The 23,411-nt window shown below is 45.3% G+C and overlaps 1 protein-coding gene across 1 annotated transcript in view; it reads right to left on the bottom strand.

The window, feature by feature from the left end:
• TESK1 (testis associated actin remodelling kinase 1) overlaps positions 1-23,411 on the bottom strand; it is a 219,818-nt gene that overhangs the window by 104,883 nt on the left and 91,524 nt on the right. Inside the window, exon 2 of the mRNA XM_030192744.1 lies at positions 1,042-1,163. Within this exon, the coding sequence (XP_030048604.1) occupies positions 1,042-1,163 (122 nt within the window). The remainder of the gene's footprint in view (positions 1-1,041; positions 1,164-23,411) is intronic.

The following is a 23,411-nucleotide window of genomic DNA, read 5'->3' as shown; positions in this document are numbered from 1 at the left end:
ATCCAGGCTAAGGAAGGGAAAAAGAAGGTACCAGTGGTGGAATTAAGCTGGAGGGGGGGTGGGGGGGCAGGGGATTGAGCATGTAACACAATTCCGGGAATAACATGTATAGAATGTTTGTACGTTTGGGAAGCTCGCCAGGTGCCCTTGGCCTGGATTGGCCGCTGTCGTGGACAGGATGCTGGGCTCGATGGACCCTTGGTCTTTTCCCAGTGTGGCATTACTTATGTACTTATGTCCTCTACTTGGCTCACTTTTATTACATAGAGCAGTGATTTAACCTATTGTGATGTCATAGTGGCTCATTCCACCAATAAGAGCCAACCTCATTAGTGATGTCACAATGGCTTGATTGTATAGAATGTTTGTACGTTTGGGAAGCTCGCCAGGTGCCCTTGGCCTGGATTGGCCGCTGTCGTGGACAGGATGCTGGGCTCGATGGACCCTTGGTCTTTTCCCAGTGTGGCATTACTTATGTACTTATGTCCTCTACTTGGCTCACTTTTATTACATAGAGCAGTGATTTAACCTATTGTGATGTCATAGTGGCTCATTCCACCAATAAGAGCCAACCTCATTAGTGATGTCACAATGGCTTGATTGTATAGAATGTTTGTACGTTTGGGAAGCTCGCCAGGTGCCCTTGGCCTGGATTGGCCGCTGTCGTGGACAGGATGCTGGGCTCGATGGACCCTTGGTCTTTTCCCAGTGTGGCATTACTTATGTACTTATGTGGTCTGCAGTATGGAAGGCAGAGAGCCAACTGTGGGGGATGGAGAGGCAACAGGGGACGAGGCTGGGTGGGAAAAAAAAAAAAAAGAGAGAGAACGAGAGCTAGAGAGAGGGACTGAGGATGGGTAGAGTACAGCTTGGGAAAAGTGTGAAGGGTGTGACAGAGCAGTGACAGAGGCTTTGAGAATCCTGTACCCGAGGATGTCAGGGGGCTGGGCGGGGTCAGAGAAAGAGAAGAGAGCAGTGTTTTGTGGGTTGGGAGTGGGGCTGAGAGGGAGAGCAGTGACTGAGGCTTTGAGGATCCCATACCTGAGTATGTTGGGGTGTGACAGGCGATTCATCAGCTGTACCTCCCGTAACATATTGGCCCGGTTACTCGTCAGTTTGTTCATTTTGAGCACCATGATCTGTCCGGACTGACGATGCCGCACCTGGGGAGACACAGAAAGATTCACTGTGAGAGACAACATCAAAGGATCATGACTTCAGTTCAACTACATATATATATATATAGAAACATAGAAACATGACGGCAGATAAAGGCAAAATGGCCCATCCAGTCTGCCCATCCTCTGTAACCCCTAACTCTTCCTTTTCCTAAGCGATCCCACATGCTTATCCCATGAGGTCTCTGTTGGTAGAGGGAGCAAACCCATCCGAACCTTTCAACTTCTGAATAAGGACAAGCACTTGACTTGAAGATCCATCTAACTTTCTCAATACAGACTTCACCTGAGAACTTTGTAGATTAACTTTCAAGATTTTTTTTTAATTATGACTAAGGTTATTGAAAACTTGTACTTTCTGTAAAAATTCAGCTATGCCGAGACCCTTGCTTGTTCAAGCTGCCTGGGCCCACTGTACTCCTTCCTGAAATATGCTGCAATTGGACTTCAGAGTCCTCATCCTCTCAATGACAACCGTCAACGAATAGTTCCCACCACCCAATTCTAGCCAGGAACCCTCTCCTCGACTGAAAAATAAATGACCTGTTGGCCGCTTCTGCGGTTTTCATTTTGGCCGTTCTTGCTAATTTGGGACTGGATACTCTTGTTCATCTTAGATTCAAGGTCAGTTCAGACAGGACCACTTTTACTGATATACATGTTTATTGCCATTATCAAGGTCAACATTAACATTTAAATCAATGCCAATACTGGTGCCACCTCCGAATTGGTAGAGTTCACTGGCAAAGAACAGTTTCAGTATTGTCCCAAAAGTCATGACACCAGAACCAGTCCATAGCCCTCTATTTTCTTCTGCTTCCACATTCCCATGCAACGAGATACCAGAAAGCGTCCCTGCAGTGTGATCCACTATGAAGAATAATGAAGCCAGAGATGTTCTGTAAGTCAGCTAATGGACCTGCTGAACTGACCTTCAGACAGAAGTAAGGCAGACCTGGTCTCTCGAAATGCTAATCACTGCTGGTCTTTAATATCTTTATATTGGTGGTTCAAATGCATATCAATGACGATGAGAGAAGAAATTGGTTCCAAACACGAAAACTAAACCTACAAATAGGAAAAGGGCCTCAGTATTTGCCACTGTTAAAAACAAGTCTGTATACTGTGACTTAAAAACGTCAGTGGTCAAAAAGCCCTCCGTGAAATCAACAAACACCAATGCCTTAAAATATTCTGGGGCTCATTTTCAAAACAAAAGCAGCAAATGAACGTTTTTCCTGCAAAAACATCCAAATTGCTAGTTTCAAACCCCATTTTTAAGATGTTTTCCTATGCAATTCCTCTGCAGTGCATCCATATCACAAGAGGGCGTGTCGGGGGGTGGGATCTGGGCGTTCCCGCAACTAGGACGTTTTTCTGTCATAACGGAACAAAGCAAAAACATCCAGGGCTAAAAGTTGGACATTTTGGTCTGGACCTGTTTCAATCACAAGTCAGTCATAAAAAGGTGCCCTAAATGACCACTGGAGGGATTAAGGTATGACCCTCCCCCTATTACTCTCCCAGTGGTCATTGACCCCCCCCCCCCCCCAAGATGTGAAACAGTACATATCAGCCTCTATGACAGTGTCAGATGTTATAGCCAGTCCTATTAAAGTAGCAAACAGGTCCCTGGAGTAGCCTAGTGGTCAGTGCAGTGCGCTGTAGAGAAGGGGACCCAGGCCCATCTCTCACTCTAATTGGTACACTTGTGGTGGAAACAGGGACGCAGGCAGACCTCGGCGGGAGGGGGGGCCAGAGCCTGAGGTGGAGGGGGGGCATTGTTTAGCCGCCTCCCCCCGCCGCCAACCCCTCTCCCGCCACTTTGGACCCCCCCTCACCGTCGCAACCACCGCCACCACCGCATCAGATACCTTGTTTGCTTCTGGGGGTCCCCAATCCCCGCCAGCCAAATAGTCTTCTTCGGCGCCGGTCGACTCCGGCGCCTTCGTTGTGTGATCATCTGTTTCTGACGCCTTACGTCCTGCACTGTGCATGTAGCCCTGTGCAGGACGTAAGGCATCAGAAGCAGATGATCACACAACGAAGGCACCAGAGTCGACTGGCGCTCAAAACGACACTTCGGCTGGCGGGGACTGGGAACCCCCGCCAGCAAACAAGGTATCTGATGATGCGGTGGGGCGGGGGGCGGCAGGTCAAATGTAGAGGGGGCCAGGGTGTAATCTGTGGGGGCCCATGCCCCCGTGGCCCCACATAGCTACGCCCCTGGGTGGAAAGTGTGAGCCCTCCAAAACCCACCAAAAACCTACTGTACCCACATATAGGTGACATCTGCAGCTATAAGAGCTGGTGTACAGTTGAATACAGTAGGTTTTTGGGGGGTTTTGGAGGGCTACGCATACAATATAAACAGGTAACGGTGAGATGTCCATTGCACTGCTCCTTAGGGTGCCCCACTGCTCTGCTGGGATGTCTGTGTGGCCAGTCTACTAAGAATGCTGGCTCCTCCTACACCCCAATGATTTGATTTTGTGCATTTTTCACTTGGACAGTTTTTGGGCGGGGTTTTTTTTTTCCAAAAATGGTCACAAAAGAAAAACGCACCGAGCACAAAACTTCTAAAAACATCTAGGAAATGGCCATTTTCGCCTCCTAATTTTTGGACGTTTTCAGCAAAACGGCCAAAATCGGATTTAGACGTTATATCGAAAATGCCCCTTCCCGTCTGTTAACCGAAAGCAGCTTGCAACGCAACACATAAATTATTATTTGTATCAACAGGTCAAAAGATTAACCTCTGACTTCATAATCATTTTCTCAGTAGCAGAGCTGTCAAAGACCATCAACGTTTTTTGGGAAGCGATAAAGGCCACCGTTTTGCCCCAACAAGGCTTCATTTATTTTTTGCATTTATATCCCACATTTTCCCACCTCTCTGCAGGCTCAATGTGGCTTACAAATACCGTAGTGGCGATCGCCATTTCCGGAATAGAAATACAGAGTAATATTCCAGTAAAGAGTTTAGAAAATACACAATAAAATTAGAAGAAAATAGATAAACAATTAATTTCAGGTATTTGAGAACAAGCGTCCAATAATAACACTGTGATAAGTAACCAAAAAGAGTAGTTCAATGTTAACTAATTCTGGTACAGTATTGACGTCATATTTTTAAAGAAGGATCCTTTTGATAAGTCTCTTTGAACAGGTAAGTCTTTACTAGTTTCCGGAAGGCTGCCAAATCGTGTGTTGTTTTTATGGCATTCAGCAGTGCATTCCAAAATTGCCTGCAGATGTAGGAGAGGCTAGATTTTTTCAAGCAAGTTTACCCTAATGGACCAGCTTAATTCCACCAGATCGCCTACGATACTCCTGCTAAGACGTCAACGCTTACTCTGACCCCAATGTTATACTCAATCCCTCATCTTCTTCCCTCCATCCTTTACCATTTCCCTCCCATTCGCCTTCCCTTTCACCTATCATATCCTTGTCTACCTTCCTTATTCTAGTTCATTACGTTCTTTTCACATGTCCTTCGTAATGCCTTTCATAATGTAAGTAGTTATGATCATCACAATTTATAATACTGTTCCTACATTTCCTTGTTTTTACTGTATTCTTTACCATGTAAGATGCTTTCTTTTACTATGTAAGCCGCACTGGACCTGTTGTATGTGGGAAAGAGCGGGGTACAAATGTAATAAATGCATAAATTGATTTATATTTTAAGTCCCCTACAATTGGGATAATGGAGGTTCAAGAATGTACGTGATGAACTTTTTGTATTCCTTGCTGGTAGATCAATGAGGTCTAGCATATATATCGGGGCCTCTCCATAATTAGCTTTATGAACCAGGGTACAGATTTTGAAAGTAATTCGACCTTTTAGTGGGAGGCAGTGTAATTTTTCTGTGAGGGGTTTGGCGCTTTCATATTTCGCTTTTCCAAAAATGAGTCTGGCTGCAGTGTTTTGGGCTGCTTGAAGTCTCTTAATAATCTGTGCTTTACATCCAGCATAGATGGAATTGCAATAGTCCATATGGCTTAACACTATTGATTGTACTAGATTGCGAAATACCTCCCTTGGGAAGAAAGGTTTAACTCTTAAGTTTCCACATTGCATGGAACATTTTCTTTGTTACATTTTTGGCATGGCTATTTAGGGTAAGATTTCGATCAATTGTGACTCCCAGGAGTTTCAAAGTGTCCGAGACAGGAAGAACGTGATTTGTAGTGTTAATATTAGCATAATTGACCGTATTATATCATTGAGGTGCCAACTGCTAATTTAAATGTTCAAAACTTTATTTTCCATATACCATGTGGTTTATACAACGTTTTCCTGTTTACAGCACTGGCTACATTTGGGGGCTGACTATGGCAGTGTTAGGACCTTGTTGGGGGGGGGGGGGGGGTGAGGAACTTGCAACAGGAGTTGCCAAGGATGAGGGAGGTATACAGCAGTTGATGGGCAGGACAAGGACAGCTCAACATTGACGGTCTTCACACCTCTGCTATTAATACGATGATTATAACATCAAAAGATGTTTGTATCATAAATCAAGAGGTCAAAAGATTAATGTGTGTGTCAGTATAACTGTCTTGGATTAACACAGAGAACATTTAAAAACACATTGTGTTTACTCAATTCATGAAGGGTTTTTTATGACCGCTGATGATTTTAAGCTAAACAGTGTTTTTAACAGTGGTAAATACGGAGGTCGTTTTCCTCCATTTTTATTTTTTCTATTTGAAATTGGAAAGTTTAAGCTTTGCTGTTTATATTAGAAGTCATTTCCTATCCTGCATCAAGATTCTTTTGATGTCTCGTTTCCAAATAGAAAAAAAAAGTGCTACTAACGAGCAGGATGTGAACCAGAAGTCAGTTCGTATAATTTTACTGCTGGAAAACATTGATGAAGCCTCTAAAAGACAGGCTGGTACAGTTTCTTGAATCCAGCCGCTTGCTGAGTCGCAGGCGGCCTGGTTTTTACTAGCAGAAACAAATATGAACAACCCCTTTGATTCAATAACCAGAAAATGAAATCGAAGACACGCATAGGGTATGCCTGCATCTCAAGAAAGCATTTGATACTGTTCTACACAGCAGGTTTATAAATATACTGAGCAGCCCGAGACCATGTCCCAAGGTGATGGGCTGGATTAATTTTAATTTATATTTAAGCATCTATAAATTGCTTTACCGAGAAAGAGCTGGTCAACTCAGCCAGTTCCGTGGTAGTGCTGTGCACTGACATACAGAAAATCCCCAGGTCAAATCCCAAGTTGGGTCTTCCACTATCCAAGATGGTGGGGAAGGGAAAGAGTTGAGGGCAGCACTTGGGGAGGGGGGGGGATTCTTTTTTTTTTTTTTTAATCATTTATTTATAATTTTTCATTTTACAAGGGTCACTTGCAAACAGTACTACAGAGATGACTGCACATTAATACAAGATAAGAAGAAAACAATCCCAACTAGATATATGGATTATATACAACTAGTAAGAAATGCCCGTTTCTGGCAAAAATGAAACGGGCGCTAGCAGGGTAATCCCCCCCCCCCCCCCGTCCTCCCTCCCTCCCGAGTTGCAGACACCCCCTCCGTGCCTCTGTTCTGAGTTGCACACCTCTCCTCTTCGTCCCTTCGTCCCTCAGAGACGTGGTTGCGAGGGCCGCCCCGCCCTCAACGTCATCGCGTTTTGACGTGAGGGCCGCCCCGCCCTCAACATCATCGCGTTTTGACGCGAGGGCGGAGCTACAGTGACTGGAGCCTGCAGGCCAAACCGGATATCTCGGGCGCCTCAAGTTTCCAGCTTGAGGCTTCAAAGTGCCTTTTATATATAGAGATCTTTCTCTTTCTTAGACCACAAAGTGAAGAAAAATAGGGAGAGTGAGATAAGACAAGGAGATCAATTAAACAGTAAACAGAAAAAAAGAAAGCATGGTATTAACCTGATTATCCCCAGATATTACTCATCTACTTCATTATTCCACATTGATCATCTGGTTGGTTTTCGTCAAGATCAAATACGGTGTATAGTCAATTCATTTCATTGAGAACATAATTATCCAGGTTTTAGTTAGAAATAATACATTCTCTCTCTTTTAAAAACCAGAAATTATTTAACGGGAGGCGGTCTGCCTAAGTGCCGCGATTGATGCTGACCCTGGCCCATTTCCAGTGACTTGTACTGAATATCCAGGGTTTTTAAAAAAATTTTTGGACGGTTCAAACTTGACCAACTCTGTCAATATTCAACACTGGCCGGTTAAGGTTATACTACTACTACTACTACGTGACATTTCTATAGCGCTACTAGGGTTACGCAGCGCTGTACAATTTAACAAAAAGGGGCAGTCCCTTCTCAAAAGAGCTTACAATCTAAAGGACGAAATGACAAGTTGGGGTAGTCTAGATTTCCAAAGGTAGAAGTACTATTTAGGCGGTCCAATCTGGCCCTTGAAAACTTAAGCCAGCCAGCGCTCGAATATTCAGCAGATATAACCAGCTATCTCCTGCTGAATATTAGCAGTGAGCCGGCCAAATGTTACTTAACCATCCAGGAGTCGTTCTTGGCCAGTTAAAAAAACGCTGCATAACAGCCAGTTAAGGGTAATTCTATAAAGAGCACGCCAACATTTAGTAATAACCAGAACACCGACACATGTGTGTATACATGCCAGCTAAGCGCTGTGCTATAAAAAGACACCCAACGTCATCGTGTGTCATTTGAAAATGGACATACGCAAGGGTATAGAATACTATCACATTCAGGTGCAAGCACTTACATCAGCTCTGTAGCTGGCACTGGTTGTGCCTAAATTGTAGGCATCTATCTTACCCTTTATAGAATAAGCACTTCATAGGTGCCTAAACATAGGTACACGGTTATAGAATTGCGCTCCATATGCTCCACTGCCTCAGGTACAAGCTTAGAGGGTAAGTGTCTGAATGCAACCCACCTCGAGCTACTACCGAAAAGGCATGAATTAGATCCAGAAAAGCTAAAAATTACGCTGCAGGCATAAATTTAAGGACCTAAATATGTATGGTACAGCCCAGGTCCCACGTTGCCTTAAAAGTGGTATACTGTCGGTAGAGGCCGACTGGTCCTTTTCATTTTGCCCAAAACCAAATCTGCGGTCAAAATTCGCTGCTCGGTTTCAGCCGGAACCAAAGCCAAAAACAACGTACCCACCCCACCCCTCTCACCAGCTGAAGGCGACACCCTCTGGACTGCCACCAAACCACCCAACCACCTGTAGGTTACTTTAAGCAGCCCTGGTGGTCTAGTGTCCCTCTTTGTGGGCAGGAACGAACCCTACTTGTTTCTGCCCGGTTCCGTTGCTCAGTCAAAATGGCTTCTCAAGACAGCTTTGGGAGGTCTCGGCAGCCATTTTGAGATTGCTCCTGCTTATGCCAGATCCAGTCTCAAAATGATTGCCGGGACCTCCCACGGCAGTCTCACGAGGCCACCACGGAAAGTCTCAGCAGCCTTTACGACTAAGCAGCGGCACCAGGCAGGAGTCAGTTCCTGCCCCCAAAGAGGTCACTAGACCACCACAGCTTTTTAAGGTAGGCCTGAGCAAGCCTGAAGAGGGGGTGAAGAAAGACAGTTTCCATTTCAGCAGACAGTGCACTGGCATTTTTGGCTGAAACCCAAACCTGGATTTCAAGCCAATTTCAATGTCGAATCTGAAACCGAAATTCGGTCGGCCTCTGTCCTCATCTGCACAAGCCTCAAACACTTATGATTTTATATTTAAATCTTTTTATTAAAGTATGAAAAGGAACAATATTCTATGCAACTGTTTATAAAATCAGAAATAGAAAATAACGACAAGAAGCAACTAATAACCACACACAAAGCCCCCGCCACTCCAATAATAGCTGACTTCTACTACCCCAAGGAATCCTAATCTACCCTGTTAAAATGACCAGGGGTACAAAATACAACCCGCTCTGTATGCCCTAGTGGGGGAAAAATATGCCCTATGAAGCACTGTCATGATTTTTTAATCTGTGGATGAATAAGTCGTCAACAATCTCAGGATTCAGTCTAGATCTCCTATCTTCCACAGTCCTTCTCGCAATAAAAAATGTCCTCTCAGAAGACATGCTGGTAGCAGGAATGAATAGGAGTCCCCATGCAAGTTTTGGCCAGAACTTTTGCTTGTTTTTCCAAAAATTGGAGAGTCATGGGACAGGAGGTAGTGTTCTATTGTGGATTAAAAACTGGTTAAAAGCTAGAAAACAGAGAGAAGGGTTAAATGGTCAGTATTCTCAATGGAGAAGGGTAGTTAGTGGGGTTCCCCAGGGGTCTGTGCTGGGACCGCTGCTTTTTAACATATTTATAAATGACCTAGAGATGGGAGTAACTAGTGAGGTAATTAAACTTGTTGATGACACAAAGTTATTCAAAGTCGTTAAATCACGGGAGGATTGTGAAAAATTACAAGAGGACCTTACGAGACTGGGAGACTGGGCGTCTAAATGGCAGATGACGTTTAATGTGAGCAAGTGCAAAGTGATGCATGTGGGAAAGAGGAACCCGAATTATAGCTACATAATGAAAGGTTCCACATTAGGAGTCACTGACCAGGAAAGGGATCTAGGTGTTGTCGTTGATGATACGTTGAAACCTTCTGCTCTGTGTGCTGCTGCAGCTAAGAAAGCAAGTAGAATGTTAGGTATTATTAGGAAAGGAATGGAAAATAAAAATGAGGATGTTATACTGCCTTTGTATCACTCCATGGTGCGACCGCACCTCGAATATTGTGTTCAATTCTGGTTGCTGCATCTCAAAAAAGATATAGTGGAATTAGAAAAGGTACAGAGAAGGGCGACGAAAATGATAAAGAAAACGGGACGACTTCCCTATGAGGAAAGGCTAAAGCAGCTAGGGCTCTTTAGCTTGGAGAAATGGTGGCTGAGGGGAGATATGATAGCGGTCTATAAAATGAGTGGAGTTGAATGAGTAGATGTGAAGCGTCTGTTTACGCTTTCCAAAAATACTAGGACTAGGGGCATGCGATGAAACTACAATGTAGTAAATTTTAAATGAATCGGAGAAAACGTTTCTTCACTCAACGTGTAATTAAACTCTGAAATTTGTTGCCAGAGAATGTGGTAAAGGCGGTTAGCTTAGCGGAGTTTTTAAAAGGTTTGGACGGCGTCCTAAAAGAAAAGTCCAAAGACCATTATTAAATGGACTTGTGGAAAATCCACTATTTCTGGGATTAGCGGTATAGAATGTTTTGTACTTTTTTGGGATCTCGCCAGGTATTTGTGACCTGGATTGCCCACTGTTGGAAACAGGATACTGGGCTTGATGGACCTTTAGTCATTCCCAGAATGGCAATATATATGTACTTACGTACTTTCACTTGAACAAAAATAACTGTCCAATTCATTAACAACAGCCTTCAAAGAAGGAACGGTTCCATAAACGTCGCTCAAAAAACTGCTAACATTCATTTTCATTCTTCTGGAGGGGGGTTCTTCCAAAGATGTCACGCTTTCAGTGAATATGGATTGTGGAGGATCCTGAGTTGACTCAGGCCTTCCATTTCGATCTGGTTTTGATACAACCTTCCCAAAGATTCGGGTGCCTATGTTGTTACATCATTGGGGAAGACAAATGAATTGCCGTTCAGACGCGGATGTAGAAGAGAACCAACACTGCTGTAGATGAACAGGAAAATAAGTGTCAATTAAGTGATGGAAATGCTCCATGATGCCAGCAACAATGAATGAATCTGTTGCAGTAGGGTAGAGGCTCGCTTGTCCCCGCAAAAGGACTGCATTGGCTGTTACTTGTTCTTCTGAAATGAAGTAGATTGACCAGACCTATACCACTTGGAGTCCTTCAGCTGAGAGCAAGCCTGAAGGGCTCTAAAGGAGCCTCTAGGTTTGTCCTCAGGTAAATGCTGAGACTTAGACGCCCCCAAATCCTTAACCAGCTTCTCTAAATTTTCTCCACAAAGATGTTTGCCCCTAAAGAGCAACTTAGTGGTTTGGAAGCCACATCAGCTACCCTGTGGCAGAGCCAGAGCAAACGTCTAGCAGTGACCACCAATGCCATTTGCTTGGCCGACACTCTGATGAGATCATAGAGAGTATCAGATAGGCCAAACCTGTCTCCATAGCCAGGAATTCCACAGAATCCCGAGCCTCACAAACAGAAGAGGCCTCCACCACATACTGAGCCCTAGCAGCATAAGAACTGCAAACTAATGCTTGGAGAGAGAGAGAGAGAGAGCACGCACAGCTTTAAGGAAGACTCCATCTTCCTATCCTGAACATCCTGAAGAGCTATCCCACCCCCACCCCCACTGGCAGGGTAGTCTTCTTTGTTACTGCGGTCACTCAGGCATTCACCTTAGACACAGGCGAGACATAGCTCGTGCCACTGAAGGCTGGCATCCAGCATGGACCACTGAGCTGAAATCAGCTCTTACACAGCCTCATATACTGGAAAGTGTTTAGGAGGCCTCTCTTTGCTGGCCATCTTAGGATTAGACACAGCTGCCGGCTGAGGGTCAAGAGCAGAAATAATAAGCACCACTGGCGCTTTGGTGATAAAAGATGGCAACTACTCCTTATGAAAACACCCACATCGCTATAGGATGATCAGACTCATTGTGCAAAATCTCCCCCTCCTCCAGCTCCTTAGGTAAAAGAGAAATCACAGATGCATCGGTAATCTCACCCTCCGAGTGGGTAGGAGAAGGAGAGAGAGCATCCTGGTCTGAGAGAGTGTGTCCGCCCGTCTTCTCTTGGGAGCAAAGTCCAACTGCGGAGGCTGGAAGACTGAGAAGCTGGGAGAGAACGTTCCATCAATATGCCTGATGCATCAGCAAAACGAACTAGGGAGAAAGGAACCTGAGAAGCTGACTGGCACCCAGAAACCAAAGAAGCCCATGGCTCCCTTACAGCCGCACTCACCTGGGAAACAGCGCCGCGGTATTCAAAACGCCCACGGTAGTCAGAGAAGGAGAAGAGCAGGAGAGAGAAGACAGTGTGGCGTGAGCCACAACTTCCCCCATGTGGGTACCCTACAGCCCCGCTGACTTAGCCAGATCTGCCGCTGACAGGCATGTCTCATACTGCCCCAATGCTGCTCTGCGCTTCCCACAGTGTGAGCAGCGTTTAGCAGCATCTGTTGCCATGGTACAGAAAGAAAACGTAAAATTGTGACACCGACAAAGATTTAAAGGCAAGCACGCAGGCTTAGGCAGGTTTCTCTGACTTGTCTGGGATTCAGGTGTTCTCCTCCAGAGTCTCAGAACTCTTTTACTCTTGTTGGGGGAGGGAGGTTGTGAGGAAGGAGAGAGAAGAAATGCGGCAGGAGAGGGGGAAGAGGGGGAGGGACCTGGCACCACCAGGTGTACACCTAGAAAAGGCACTACAGCAGCCTAATCACCCCCAGCTCAACTGAACTAGACCAAGCCAGAACAGGAGAAATAGCCAAGCATGAGACCAGGAGCTTGGCAAACACTGTCCACAAGTCTCTGGATTCATCCACTGCTGATGACAAGGAAATAACTTATCCAGCTGAGGAATTAAACAGCTTGAACTAGTAAACTTAGAATGGACCTTGAGCTCAGCTCCTGGTATGTAAATCACCAGCAGAAGAATTCATCTTGAACTGGAAAGACAACATGAAAGGCCAGAGAGAGGAAACAGGTAAGCACCGGAATAGAAGTTACAGACATTAACTTTATCCCCTGTGGTTGTGCCGTGACTTCCTTGTATTGCTCCATGGTGCGACCGCACCTCGAATGTTGTGTTCAATTCTGGTCACCGCATCTTTAAAAAGATATAGTGGAATTAGAAAAGGTACAGAGAAGGGCGACAAAAATGATTAAGGGGATGGGACGACTTCCCTATGAGGAAAGGCTAAAGCGGCTAGGGCTCTTCAGCTTGGAGAAAAGACGGCTGAGGAGAGATACGACAGAGATCTATAAAATAATGAGTGGAGTTGAACGGGTAGATGTGAAGCGCCTGTTTACTCTTTCCAAAAATACTAGGACTAGGGGGCATCCAATGAAGCTACAAAGTAGTAAATTTAAAAGGAATAGGAGAAAATGTTTCTTCACTCAACGTGTAATTAAATTCTGGAATTCGTTGCCAGAGAATGTGGTAAAGGCGGTTAGCTTAGCGGAGTTTTAAAAAGGTTTGGACGGCGTCCTAAAGGAAAACTCCAAAGACCATTAATAAATGGACTTGGGGAAAATCCACTATTTCTGGGATTAACGGTATAGAATGTTTTGTACTTTTTTGGGATCTTGTCAGGTATTTGTGACCTGGATTGGCCACTGTTGAAAACAGGATGCTGGGCTTGATGGACCTTTGGTCTGTCCCAGTATGGCAATACTTATGCACTTATGTTAATGTACCCAGAACAATGAGCTACCAACCATGACAGGCCATCATCTTCCTCCAGGAACAGGGGAAAATCACTGGGGTCAGGAACGGGTCACAGATCTGTCAAGCAGTGGTGATACCAGAGTCCCTGAGGTACAGGAAGATTGCAGGAGGGGGCGTTAAATCACACCTCTGAGACCACCCCCACCTCTATGCAGGACAGAAGGAGACAGTCACAGCTCTGATCACCAGCTTTCCACAAGGCAACTGGCAATGCACAGTACCTGTAACAATTCTCATTTATAGGACTGTAAAGAAACAGAGACAGGACCAAGAAGACCGAGGCTGGCAACAGGTCCCTCCCAACCCCCTTTAGAAAAGGAGAGCAAGGTGCAAAGTCCGGGCCTTATCACCGCTAGCCACATCCTGACCTACTGCACAGCCCAGCAAAGGTCTGACCTTAACTGTGAATTAAAGTCTGAACTGGCACTCTGGAACAAGTCCCTTTATCTCCTAAGCCCCATTCAACCAATTTTGATTAGTCAGTAATTAAACAACTCTGCACACAGAGACAGTCACTGCACATCAACTGGGCGCGTGCTGAAATAAGAGAAAAAAGAAAAACACAAACAAGCTTTGGGTTTTCCCTACGTCCCCTTGGATACTGCCACAATCCAGGTGTCAATTGCTTGAGAGGCTCTTCTCAGCTGCACTCACTGAAGAAAGCCCTTTTATGAAAAACCTCTGGCCCCAGCCTGGTATCAGCAGTTAGTGTACTTAGGTTTTAAAAAAAAAGGGCTGAGGAAAAGTCCATTGTCTGCTATTCAGATAAACATGGGGGAAGCCCCTGCTTGTCCCTAGGATCAGTAACATGAAATCTTGCTACTATTTGGGATTGTGTCAGTTACTTGTGACCTGGATTGGCCACTGTTGGAGGCAGGATACTACTACTACTACTTATCATTTCTATAGCGCTACTAGACGTACGCAGCGCTGTACACTTGAACATGAAGAGACAGTCCCTGCTCGACAGAGCTTACAATCTAATTAGGCCAGACAAACAGGACAAACAAGAGATAAGGGAATATTAAAGTGATGATAAAATAAGGGTTCTGAACAAGTGAATAAGGGTTAGGAGTTAAAAGCAGCATCAAAAAGGTGGGCTTTTAGCTTAGATTTGAAGACGGCCAGAGATGGAGCTTGACGTACCGGCTCAGGAAGTCTATTCCAGGCATATGGTGCAGCAAGATAAAAGGAACGGAGTCTGGAGTTTGCGGTGGAGGAGGAGGGTGCAGATAAGAGAGATTTACCCAGTGAATGGAGTTCCCTGGAAGGTATGTAGGGAGAGATGAGAGTGGAGAGGATACTGGGCTACATAGTAGATGATAGCAGAGAAAGACCTGTGCGGTCCATCCAGTCGGCCCAACAAGATAAACTCATATGTGCTACTTTATGTGTATACCTGATCTTGATTTGTACCTGTCATTTTCAGGGCACAGACCGTAGAAGTCTGCCCAGCACTAGCCCCGCCTCCCAACCACCGGCTCTGCCACCCAATCTCCGCTAAGGTTCTGTGGATCCATTGCTTCTGAACAGGACATGGGTCAGAACATGGACCATTGTTCTGACCCAGAATGGCTATTCTTATGTTCTTCTGAAACATCTGTAGTGTCGGTTTTAAGAGAACCTGTTTACTTACAAGGAAGTGAATCTTATGATTCTAGGGTTGTGCCCAAAGTTCAAGGGCGTCTGAATGCAGCACATCAAAACACTGCTCGCCACTACTGGTTTCCATCTTACAGGCAAACACCTCAACCTGTCACAGACTGATGGCCACACTGCATCCCTGTCAGCAGTAAAGAGAAGGCGTTGACCAGATAAAGGACACACATCGGGATCCACACTGTGCCTCTGCTGACAGAATAAGGTGGGGAAATGAACAGGGCATCCCTAAAGGCAGCAAACAAAAGGCTTACATCGAGGGGGGTGGGGGGGGAACCTTCAAACAACAGACAAAGGATTCACACCCTGTCTAGTCTAATGGCAGAATAAGGGATAACCCAAGGTGGGGGGAACACACACTATATCCCTGAGGGTAGCAGATCGAGCAGAGGCTAAAGAAGGGACGAGCAGCAAATCCCTGCCGGCAGCAGAAAGAGGCACAGCCCAGTGCTGGGAACCCACACAATTCTGCTGAGAGAGGTAGGGGTAGGGGTCTAAAGACAGAAGGCGCCAATACTGCTAACACCAAGGAGCACGTGAACGGGGGGGGGGGGGGGGGGGGCTCCAGAAAAAGCCTGCTGTTATAGTAAGCCCTTAGAAATTCTGGACTCTTTTCGGTATAAGAGGTCATGTGAAAAGTTTGTGTGAAGATGAAAGGGGTTCTCTCGGATGAGTGGAAAGTGAATACTGGGGTACCAAAGGACCCCCCCCCCCCTTGTCCAATACGTGGAAAGAGAGAGTATTTTTCTTACGCTGACAATATTACATGATATTTTCCTTTTTTAAGGATAACCATGATAATTTATTAATTAATCATGGCCTCACTTTAGTTGAGAGATGGGCAACTTCTTTACATCTTAAGCTAAATTGTAACAGCTCCCCATATTGATATATCAGACTTACGGTTGGTGTTTTGAATTAAAAATATTGAGGATTATGACAGACAGGCATTTGTCTATGGAAAAACATTCCCGACTGTCAGTGTATTTTTAAAAAACGATACAAATAAGCCATTGTTTTACTAAAGATAATTTTAAAATTTATATATTTATTTATTGCATTTGTATCCCACCTTTTCCCACCTATTTGCAGGCTCAAAGTGGCTTACAGAGTGTGGTTATGACATCATCATTTTGTGATGACAGGTACATTTCTTATAGATTGAATAATGTTAAGAGAAGATAAGCATATACGTTTCTTGGTGACGACTACAATTATTGCTGTTTAACGATTGGGTAATTGAGGATAGACAGGGAAGTATTAGGTCAGTTAGAGGTGAGGTGTGGTCATTGTGTGATCTGTTGAAGTGGTTTGTAGGTTATGTATTTTCCTTGTAGGCCTTTTGGAAGAGATGAGTTTTCAGAGATTTGCGGAAGTTAGTTACATCGTCAATAGCTTTCAGGTCTGTAGGACGATCTTTCCACAGCTGCGTGCTCAAGTAGGAAAAGGTGGTGGCGTGTGTCAGTTTGTATTTCAGTCTTTTCCAACTGGGGATTACTGCAATGTGTTATAGCGACCTAGAAAGGAAAAGATTGCAAATGGTACAAAATGTAGTGACAAGGTTACTTTTCTTCTGCGTATTGAGTTACACAGGCTCCCTGTGAAGGCCAGAGAGATTTTTAAGTTTTATATTATGGTTTATTCAATTCTGCATGGGATTATGCCTGAATATCGAAGTCGAGGGGTTTCATTTCCTAACTTTACGAATAGGAGATTAGCGGGTAACTATCTGGACTTGATATTCCCTTCACCCAAAGGAATTAGATTTAACACAATACATGTGATGACTTTGCCGTTTTTATCCGCGAAATGGTGGAATGAGTTACCCAAATAAGGACGATATCTCATTACTGTATTTATTTATTGGGATTTCTTAACTGCCTTTATGAAGAGATTCAGCCAAGGCGGTGTACAGCGGATACAATTTAACATAAAAACTTACAATTGTGTTAACATAACAATAGTAAAATAACCAAGAATAAACATAAATGAGGTAAACTTGAAAACAGTAAACTGAAACCTAATAATAGAACTACCGTGAAACAGTATCAAAAATATACACATTTAACAGCACTGGAATTCAAATACCAGAGATATAATACTGATACACATAATAAGCATTAGAACATTCAACTTCGTGCCTTCTGTCTCGCTGCACCCTACGCCTGGAATAAACTTCCTGAGCCCCTACGTCTTGCCCCATCCTTGGCCACCTTTAAATCTAGACTGAAAGCCCACCTCTTTAACATTGCTTTTGACTCGTAACCACTTGTAACCACTCGTCTCCACCTACCCTCCTCTCTTCCTTCCCGTTCACATTAATTGATTTGATTACTTTATTTTTTGTCTATTAGATTGTAAGCTCTTTGAGCAGGGACTGTCTTTCTTCTATGTTTGTGCAGCGCTGCGTACGCCTTGTAGCGCTATAGAAATGCTAAATAGTACTAGTCGTAGTAGTAGTAGTAGTAACTAACATAGATATGATGCTAAAGATTTTCTACAATACGGCTTACCATACAGCTGAGAGACCAAGAGCAGATATATGATGGGAAGAAGATGCCTGGTACAGAGTCAGTTGGGATAATTTGATGGTTAGTTAAACTCTGTTAAACTTTAACGGAAGCAGGACATGTTTATCCACTCCTAGCCTAGCTGAGATAATATTTAACCATCGCTCTGACCTCACGTGCAACTTTCTTCAAATCAATCACCTTACTTTCTAATTCTTCCTACTTTCTTACTCATCTATATGTTACAACTTTGCCTTACCCTTCACTTCCAATTTTAATGTTCTAGTACATATGGAGGGACATAATCGAACGGCGCTGGCCATCTATATGGGCAGCTATCTATATGGCCGGCGCCGCAAAAGGCGGTCCCAAACCGTATTATCAAAACAGATGGCCGGCCTTCTTTCGTTTCGATAATACGGTTAGGGCCGGCCAAATGTCAGAGATGGCTGGATTTGAGATGGCCGGCATCGGTTTTCGCCGATAATGGAAACCGAGGCTGGCCATCTCAAACCCGGCCAAATCCAAGGCATTTGGTAATGGGAGGAGCCAGCATTTGTAGTGCACTGGTCCCCCCTGACATGCCAGGACACCAACCGGGAACTTCTAAAAATTAAAAATAGCTCCCAGGTGCATAGCTCCCTTACCTTAGGTGCTGAGCCCCCCAAATCCCCCCCACAAAACCCACTCCCCACAACTCTACACCATTACCATAGCCCTTATGGGTGAAGGGAGGCACCTACATGTGGGTACAGTGGGTTGGGGGGGGGGGGCGTTGGAGGGCTCCCATTTACCACCACAAGTGTAACAGGTAAGGGGGGGATGGGCCTGGGTCCACCTGTCTGAAGTGCACTGCACCCACAAAAAACTGCTCCAGGGTCCTGCATACTGCTGTCAGGAAGCTGGGTATGACATTTGAGGCTGGCATAGAGGCTGGCAAAAAAAATGTTTGTTTTTGGGGGTTGGTGACCACTGGGGGAGTGAGGGGAGGTGATCCCCGATTCCCTCCAGTGGTCATCTGGTCAATTGGGGCACCTTTTCGAGGCTTGGTGGTGAAAAAAAAGGGACCAAGTAAAGTCGGCCAAATGCTCGTCAGGGCCAGCTTTCTTTTTTCCATTATCAGGCAAAGCCGGCCATCTCTTAAGCACGCCCCCGTCCCGCCTTCTGTACCCTGCCGACACGCCCCCTTGAAGTTTGGCTGGCTCCGCGACAGACTGCAGTTGAGGCTGGCCAAAATCGGCTTTAGATTATGCCGATTTCGCCGGCCTTGAGAGATGGCCGGCCATCTTCCAATTTGTGTCGGAAGATGGCCGGCCTTCTCTTTCGAAAATAAGCTGGATTGCAAGTAGTATACCATGCCATACTTTGTATTGTTGTTCGAATATTTTTACTGCTCTAATTGCCTCCTGCTCATGTTTGATCTATTCTTACTGTACACCGCCTTGAGTGAATTCCTTCAAAAAGGCGGTAAATAAATCCTAATAATAAACAAATAAGGCAAGTTCTTTGTATAGTTAAGCAAGAAATAAGGAACTGATCTAAGTTACAGTGTGTGCAGCAAGTCTTTGAAAACCTGTTTAAGAAATATGCTTTGGGGAAAGCACAGAATCCATTGGGGGGGGGGGGGGGGGGGTTAATTTTTTATTTTGCAATGTCATTTTTGGATGTACTTGATTTCTTTCTGTAAATCGCACTAAACTCTGTTTAGTTACGTTGGCAATTAATAAGAAAAAATAAAGCAAAGATACAGCTGTGTCTGCCCTTCAAAGGGCTTGTCTGAGCCAAAGAAAGATGAGACAACCAGCCAAGCTTGCCACCCAGGATTAGTGTGAGAGAAAAGAGGTGAAGGGTCCCAGAGGGCTCAGAAAACAGAACCACCAGCTTCTCCCCCAGTCCTCCCTTCCTGGAGGAGATCAAAAACCTTGCTACCACCTCACAGAGCACCTGGTAACGCTGGGAATCTCTGGAAAGTGCAGGCGTTTCTACTGAAGTGAATGCCTGTGCTCTAGGCTGCTGCCTGGGATGTGGCAGCAAACACACGAGTTACCAGCGCTGCTCACGGTGCAAAATGCGGCGAGGGAGGGGCGTCTGTGGATAAGCGGGGCGCTGCTCCGAGGAAGCCGACACTACCGGCTGTAAACGGGGTTTCCAGGACTGCCTGCTTAACTGGCAACCCCACCATTTTCATTACATTTGCTTCATTTTCCTTTTCAGGATGCTAGGGTTTATTTCAGCTACTCCTTTCCTTGCAAAACCAAGTCGTGCTTCTTGGAGGTGGCTGCAAGCATCCTCCACACACTTTGTATCGCGCATATATGTTGCGTATAAACACCACAGGCTTGTGCACGCACGCTGGGCACAAGGCACTGAAAAGGTGAAAGGTGGTTGGCATCACCCTCTGTCCTTTGGGAGTCTTTATAAAGTCACAGTCCAGCATGTCCTGCTGGGGGTCTGTACCAGACGTAGCTCAGAGAGCAGACAGCAGCCGGGCCAAACGTAAGAGAGCGAGAGCATTAGGTGCCACCGCTGCCAGAGGAAGGAGGTGGTACAGAGCAGCTAGGCCCGAGTTGCAGGGGGCACCACAGGATGGTGTTCTTTGCTTCCTCTCCTTGTCAGTCCCTGACATGTAGCCTCTGTTCCAGCCCCCTCCTTCCCCCTGGATTCCTTTTGGCTGCGCTCAGCCTGCACAGATATATCCTTTTTTGTCTAAATGTTGGGATTCTCTGGGCCTTTTCCATCCCTCCCGCCCCCCTGGCCAAGGGCCTCAGTTTGTTTATACACCACTGTGGGGGGGGGGGGGGGGACTGGGAGGGACAGAAGGCAGGCCCTGGGGAGAGCAGAGACGTGGCTCAGTAAAGAGAGATATTCATAGTACAGGAGAACTGTAACTGAGAGCAGGGAAGGGAGAGACAGTGGAGTCAGAGAGAAAGAGGAGCTGGGATCAAACAGGGGAGCAGACAGGGAGAGGATTTGTCAGGTGACAAAAGCACATCTCCTGGTTCTAAGATTGACCATAAAGAGCTAGAAGAAAAGGCCCTAAGGGCAACCACAAAAGACCTGGCCAGGAAAGGGACCACAACAAGGAGTGGAGGAGTGGCCTAGTGGTTAAAGCACAGGTAATCCAGAGGTGGCCGGTTCAAATCCTACTACTGCTTCTTGTGATCTTGGGTGAGTCACTTAACCCTCCATTGCCTCAGGTACAAACTTTGTGAGCCCTCCTGGGCCAGAGAAATATCCAGAGTACCTGAATGTAACTCACCTTGAGCTACTACCTTAACAGAACTCATGAACACCCCCCCCAGTCCACAAACTCCCCCAGTAAGGGATGCAGAACAGAATTAAGACGCCTGTCCTTGCTACTCACCATACAAAAAAAGATGACACCGATATTGCACGCTCTTTAACAGGGCCAAAGCTCCCTCCAATACCAGGCTGTCTGTGAAGCAGCACAACCCCGGTGGGGGTGGGGGGGGGGGGGAACCCCACTCCTCCACTTCAATGGTGCAAACCTGCCATACCAAAACAGCAGGAACTGCCAAAAATCACACTGCAACAATCCTACCTCTGAAAAGGCAGCACACCAGTGCGAGAACAAGCTGGGCTGCGACAGATTCACGCTAGCAGAATCCCTCGCCTCAGTCCCACGCACAGATCACAGACGTAAAACGTTTCAAGGCCAATTCCTATATGCAGGCCTCGACAAATTTTATTAGGATCTTGAAACCAGACCTGGTATGACTGGAATTATTTATTTATGCTCATTTATCATTTCCTGGGTGAAGACCCGGCAAACGATCTGCCTCATGTACAGGCATGGGAGAAAGATGTTTGAGTCCAGCGGGAAGGTCTGGATGGAAGTATGTACTACGTGTGATTCCATTTCGGTAGCGTCGATCAAAACCGGATACAAAATTCTACACGGAACGTTAACTACTGCTGAACTAATCTTAGCAAATGAGGAGTAGGGAAGACCATCTCTGTTGGAGGGGTCGGGGTGGGGGGGGGGGGCATTCTATCACATGTGGTAGAGAGGTGTGGTAGCCGTGTTAGTCCACTTTTAAAGGTAATCAATCGAAATAAAACAAAATAAAATATGGAAAAGAAAATAAGATAATACCCTTTTTATTGGACATAACTTAATACATTTCTTGATTAGCTTTCGAAGGTTGCCCTTCTTCGTCAGATCGGAAATAAGCAAATATCGATAGATGACAGTATATATAAGTAAAACATCAAAGCATTTCAGTGACAGTCTAACAGGATGGGGGTGGATAGGTGAGAGACCAGGAGATACGCATGGGAACAGCAAAGCATTTCAGTGATAGTCTAACAGGATGGGGGTGGATAGGTGAGAGACCAGGAGATATGCATGGGAACAGCAAAGCATTTCAGTGACAGTCTAACAGGATGGGGGTGGATAGGTGAGAGACCAGGAGATACGCATGGGAACAGCAAAGCATTTCAGTGACAGTCTAACAGGATGGGGGTGGATAGGTGAGAGACAGAAGAGTCGGGTGGATGAGGGACAGGGAGATATGCATGGAGATAGAAGGGTGCCAAAGCAGTACAATTTTATGGTTTTTAATGGGCTACACATGTGGTGGAATTGTGGGAAGGTACACACGCTGTGGGAACGAGTAATTTCGGACTACCAACTCTATACTGGGATGGGGAGAACAAGGGATCCCAAGTTTATGCTTTTACTTATCCCCCCCCCCCCCCCCCCCCATAGCGGTACTGACAAGGATGCAAAGTAATTTAGACAGTATGTGATGGGTGGCAGTTAAGATGGAGATTGATAAAACCAATGCTTCCCAATGAAATACAAAGGGGGGAAAGTGGGATGACAAGGCTGAGGACTGCTGTCCAGAGTGAATGTATAAAGCAGCACAGACTCGAGGCCTAGAGAAGAATTTGGTTTCCTTTTAGTATGTGGGTAAAGAAGAAAAATGGAGGAGCACTGAATAATTAGGTAGAGTGCGGAAAAATGGCCTTTATGGGGGCAGGGGATAGCTTTGAGGGAGGAGGGAAGAGATTTAATTTGATCAACAGTTGAGGGGCACAATATAAAAAAAAAAAACTGTGGTCCTGTTGGTTCTACTACAACAGGGTCTACAACACGGAGGGAGAACAGGAACGGCAAAAGTAAAACCAGGACCCAATCCATGTTCACATGTCGAGTGAAACCCTTTGGCTGTTGATCTGTACAAAAGAGAAAAAAAAAAAATCAAACATTTAGATGGGAAAAAATGTAGCATTGAGAGCTCTTTTTTAAATTTCCTGATTCGGGCAACCAGCCAAAACAAAGATTGCATTACATTTGCTCCCAAAGATATAATAATGCTTTTCTGAAGAGATTTTACTAATTTGTTTTTGACTCTTTGGCTCCTCTGCTGTACTTACAAGCTCAGAAGCAAAGCTGTGATCTCACATCACGAGCCTTCATTCAGTCACCCGAGATTTCTTTCCCTGCTTTATATGTTAGTACATAAGTGTTGCCATACTGGGACAGACCAAAGGTCCATCAAGCCCAGCGTCTTGTTTCCAACAGTGGCCAATCCAGGTCACAAATACCTGGCAAGATCCCAAAAAAGTTCAATACATTTTATGCTGCTTATCCCAAAAATAAGCAGTGGATTTTCCCCAAGTCATTTTAATAATGGTCTATGG

Source organism: Microcaecilia unicolor, chromosome 2 (genome assembly GCF_901765095.1).
Source record: "Microcaecilia unicolor chromosome 2, aMicUni1.1, whole genome shotgun sequence".
NCBI classification, from domain to species: Eukaryota; Metazoa; Chordata; class Amphibia; order Gymnophiona; family Siphonopidae; genus Microcaecilia; species Microcaecilia unicolor.
This window is presented reverse-complemented; position numbering and strand designations above follow the sequence as displayed.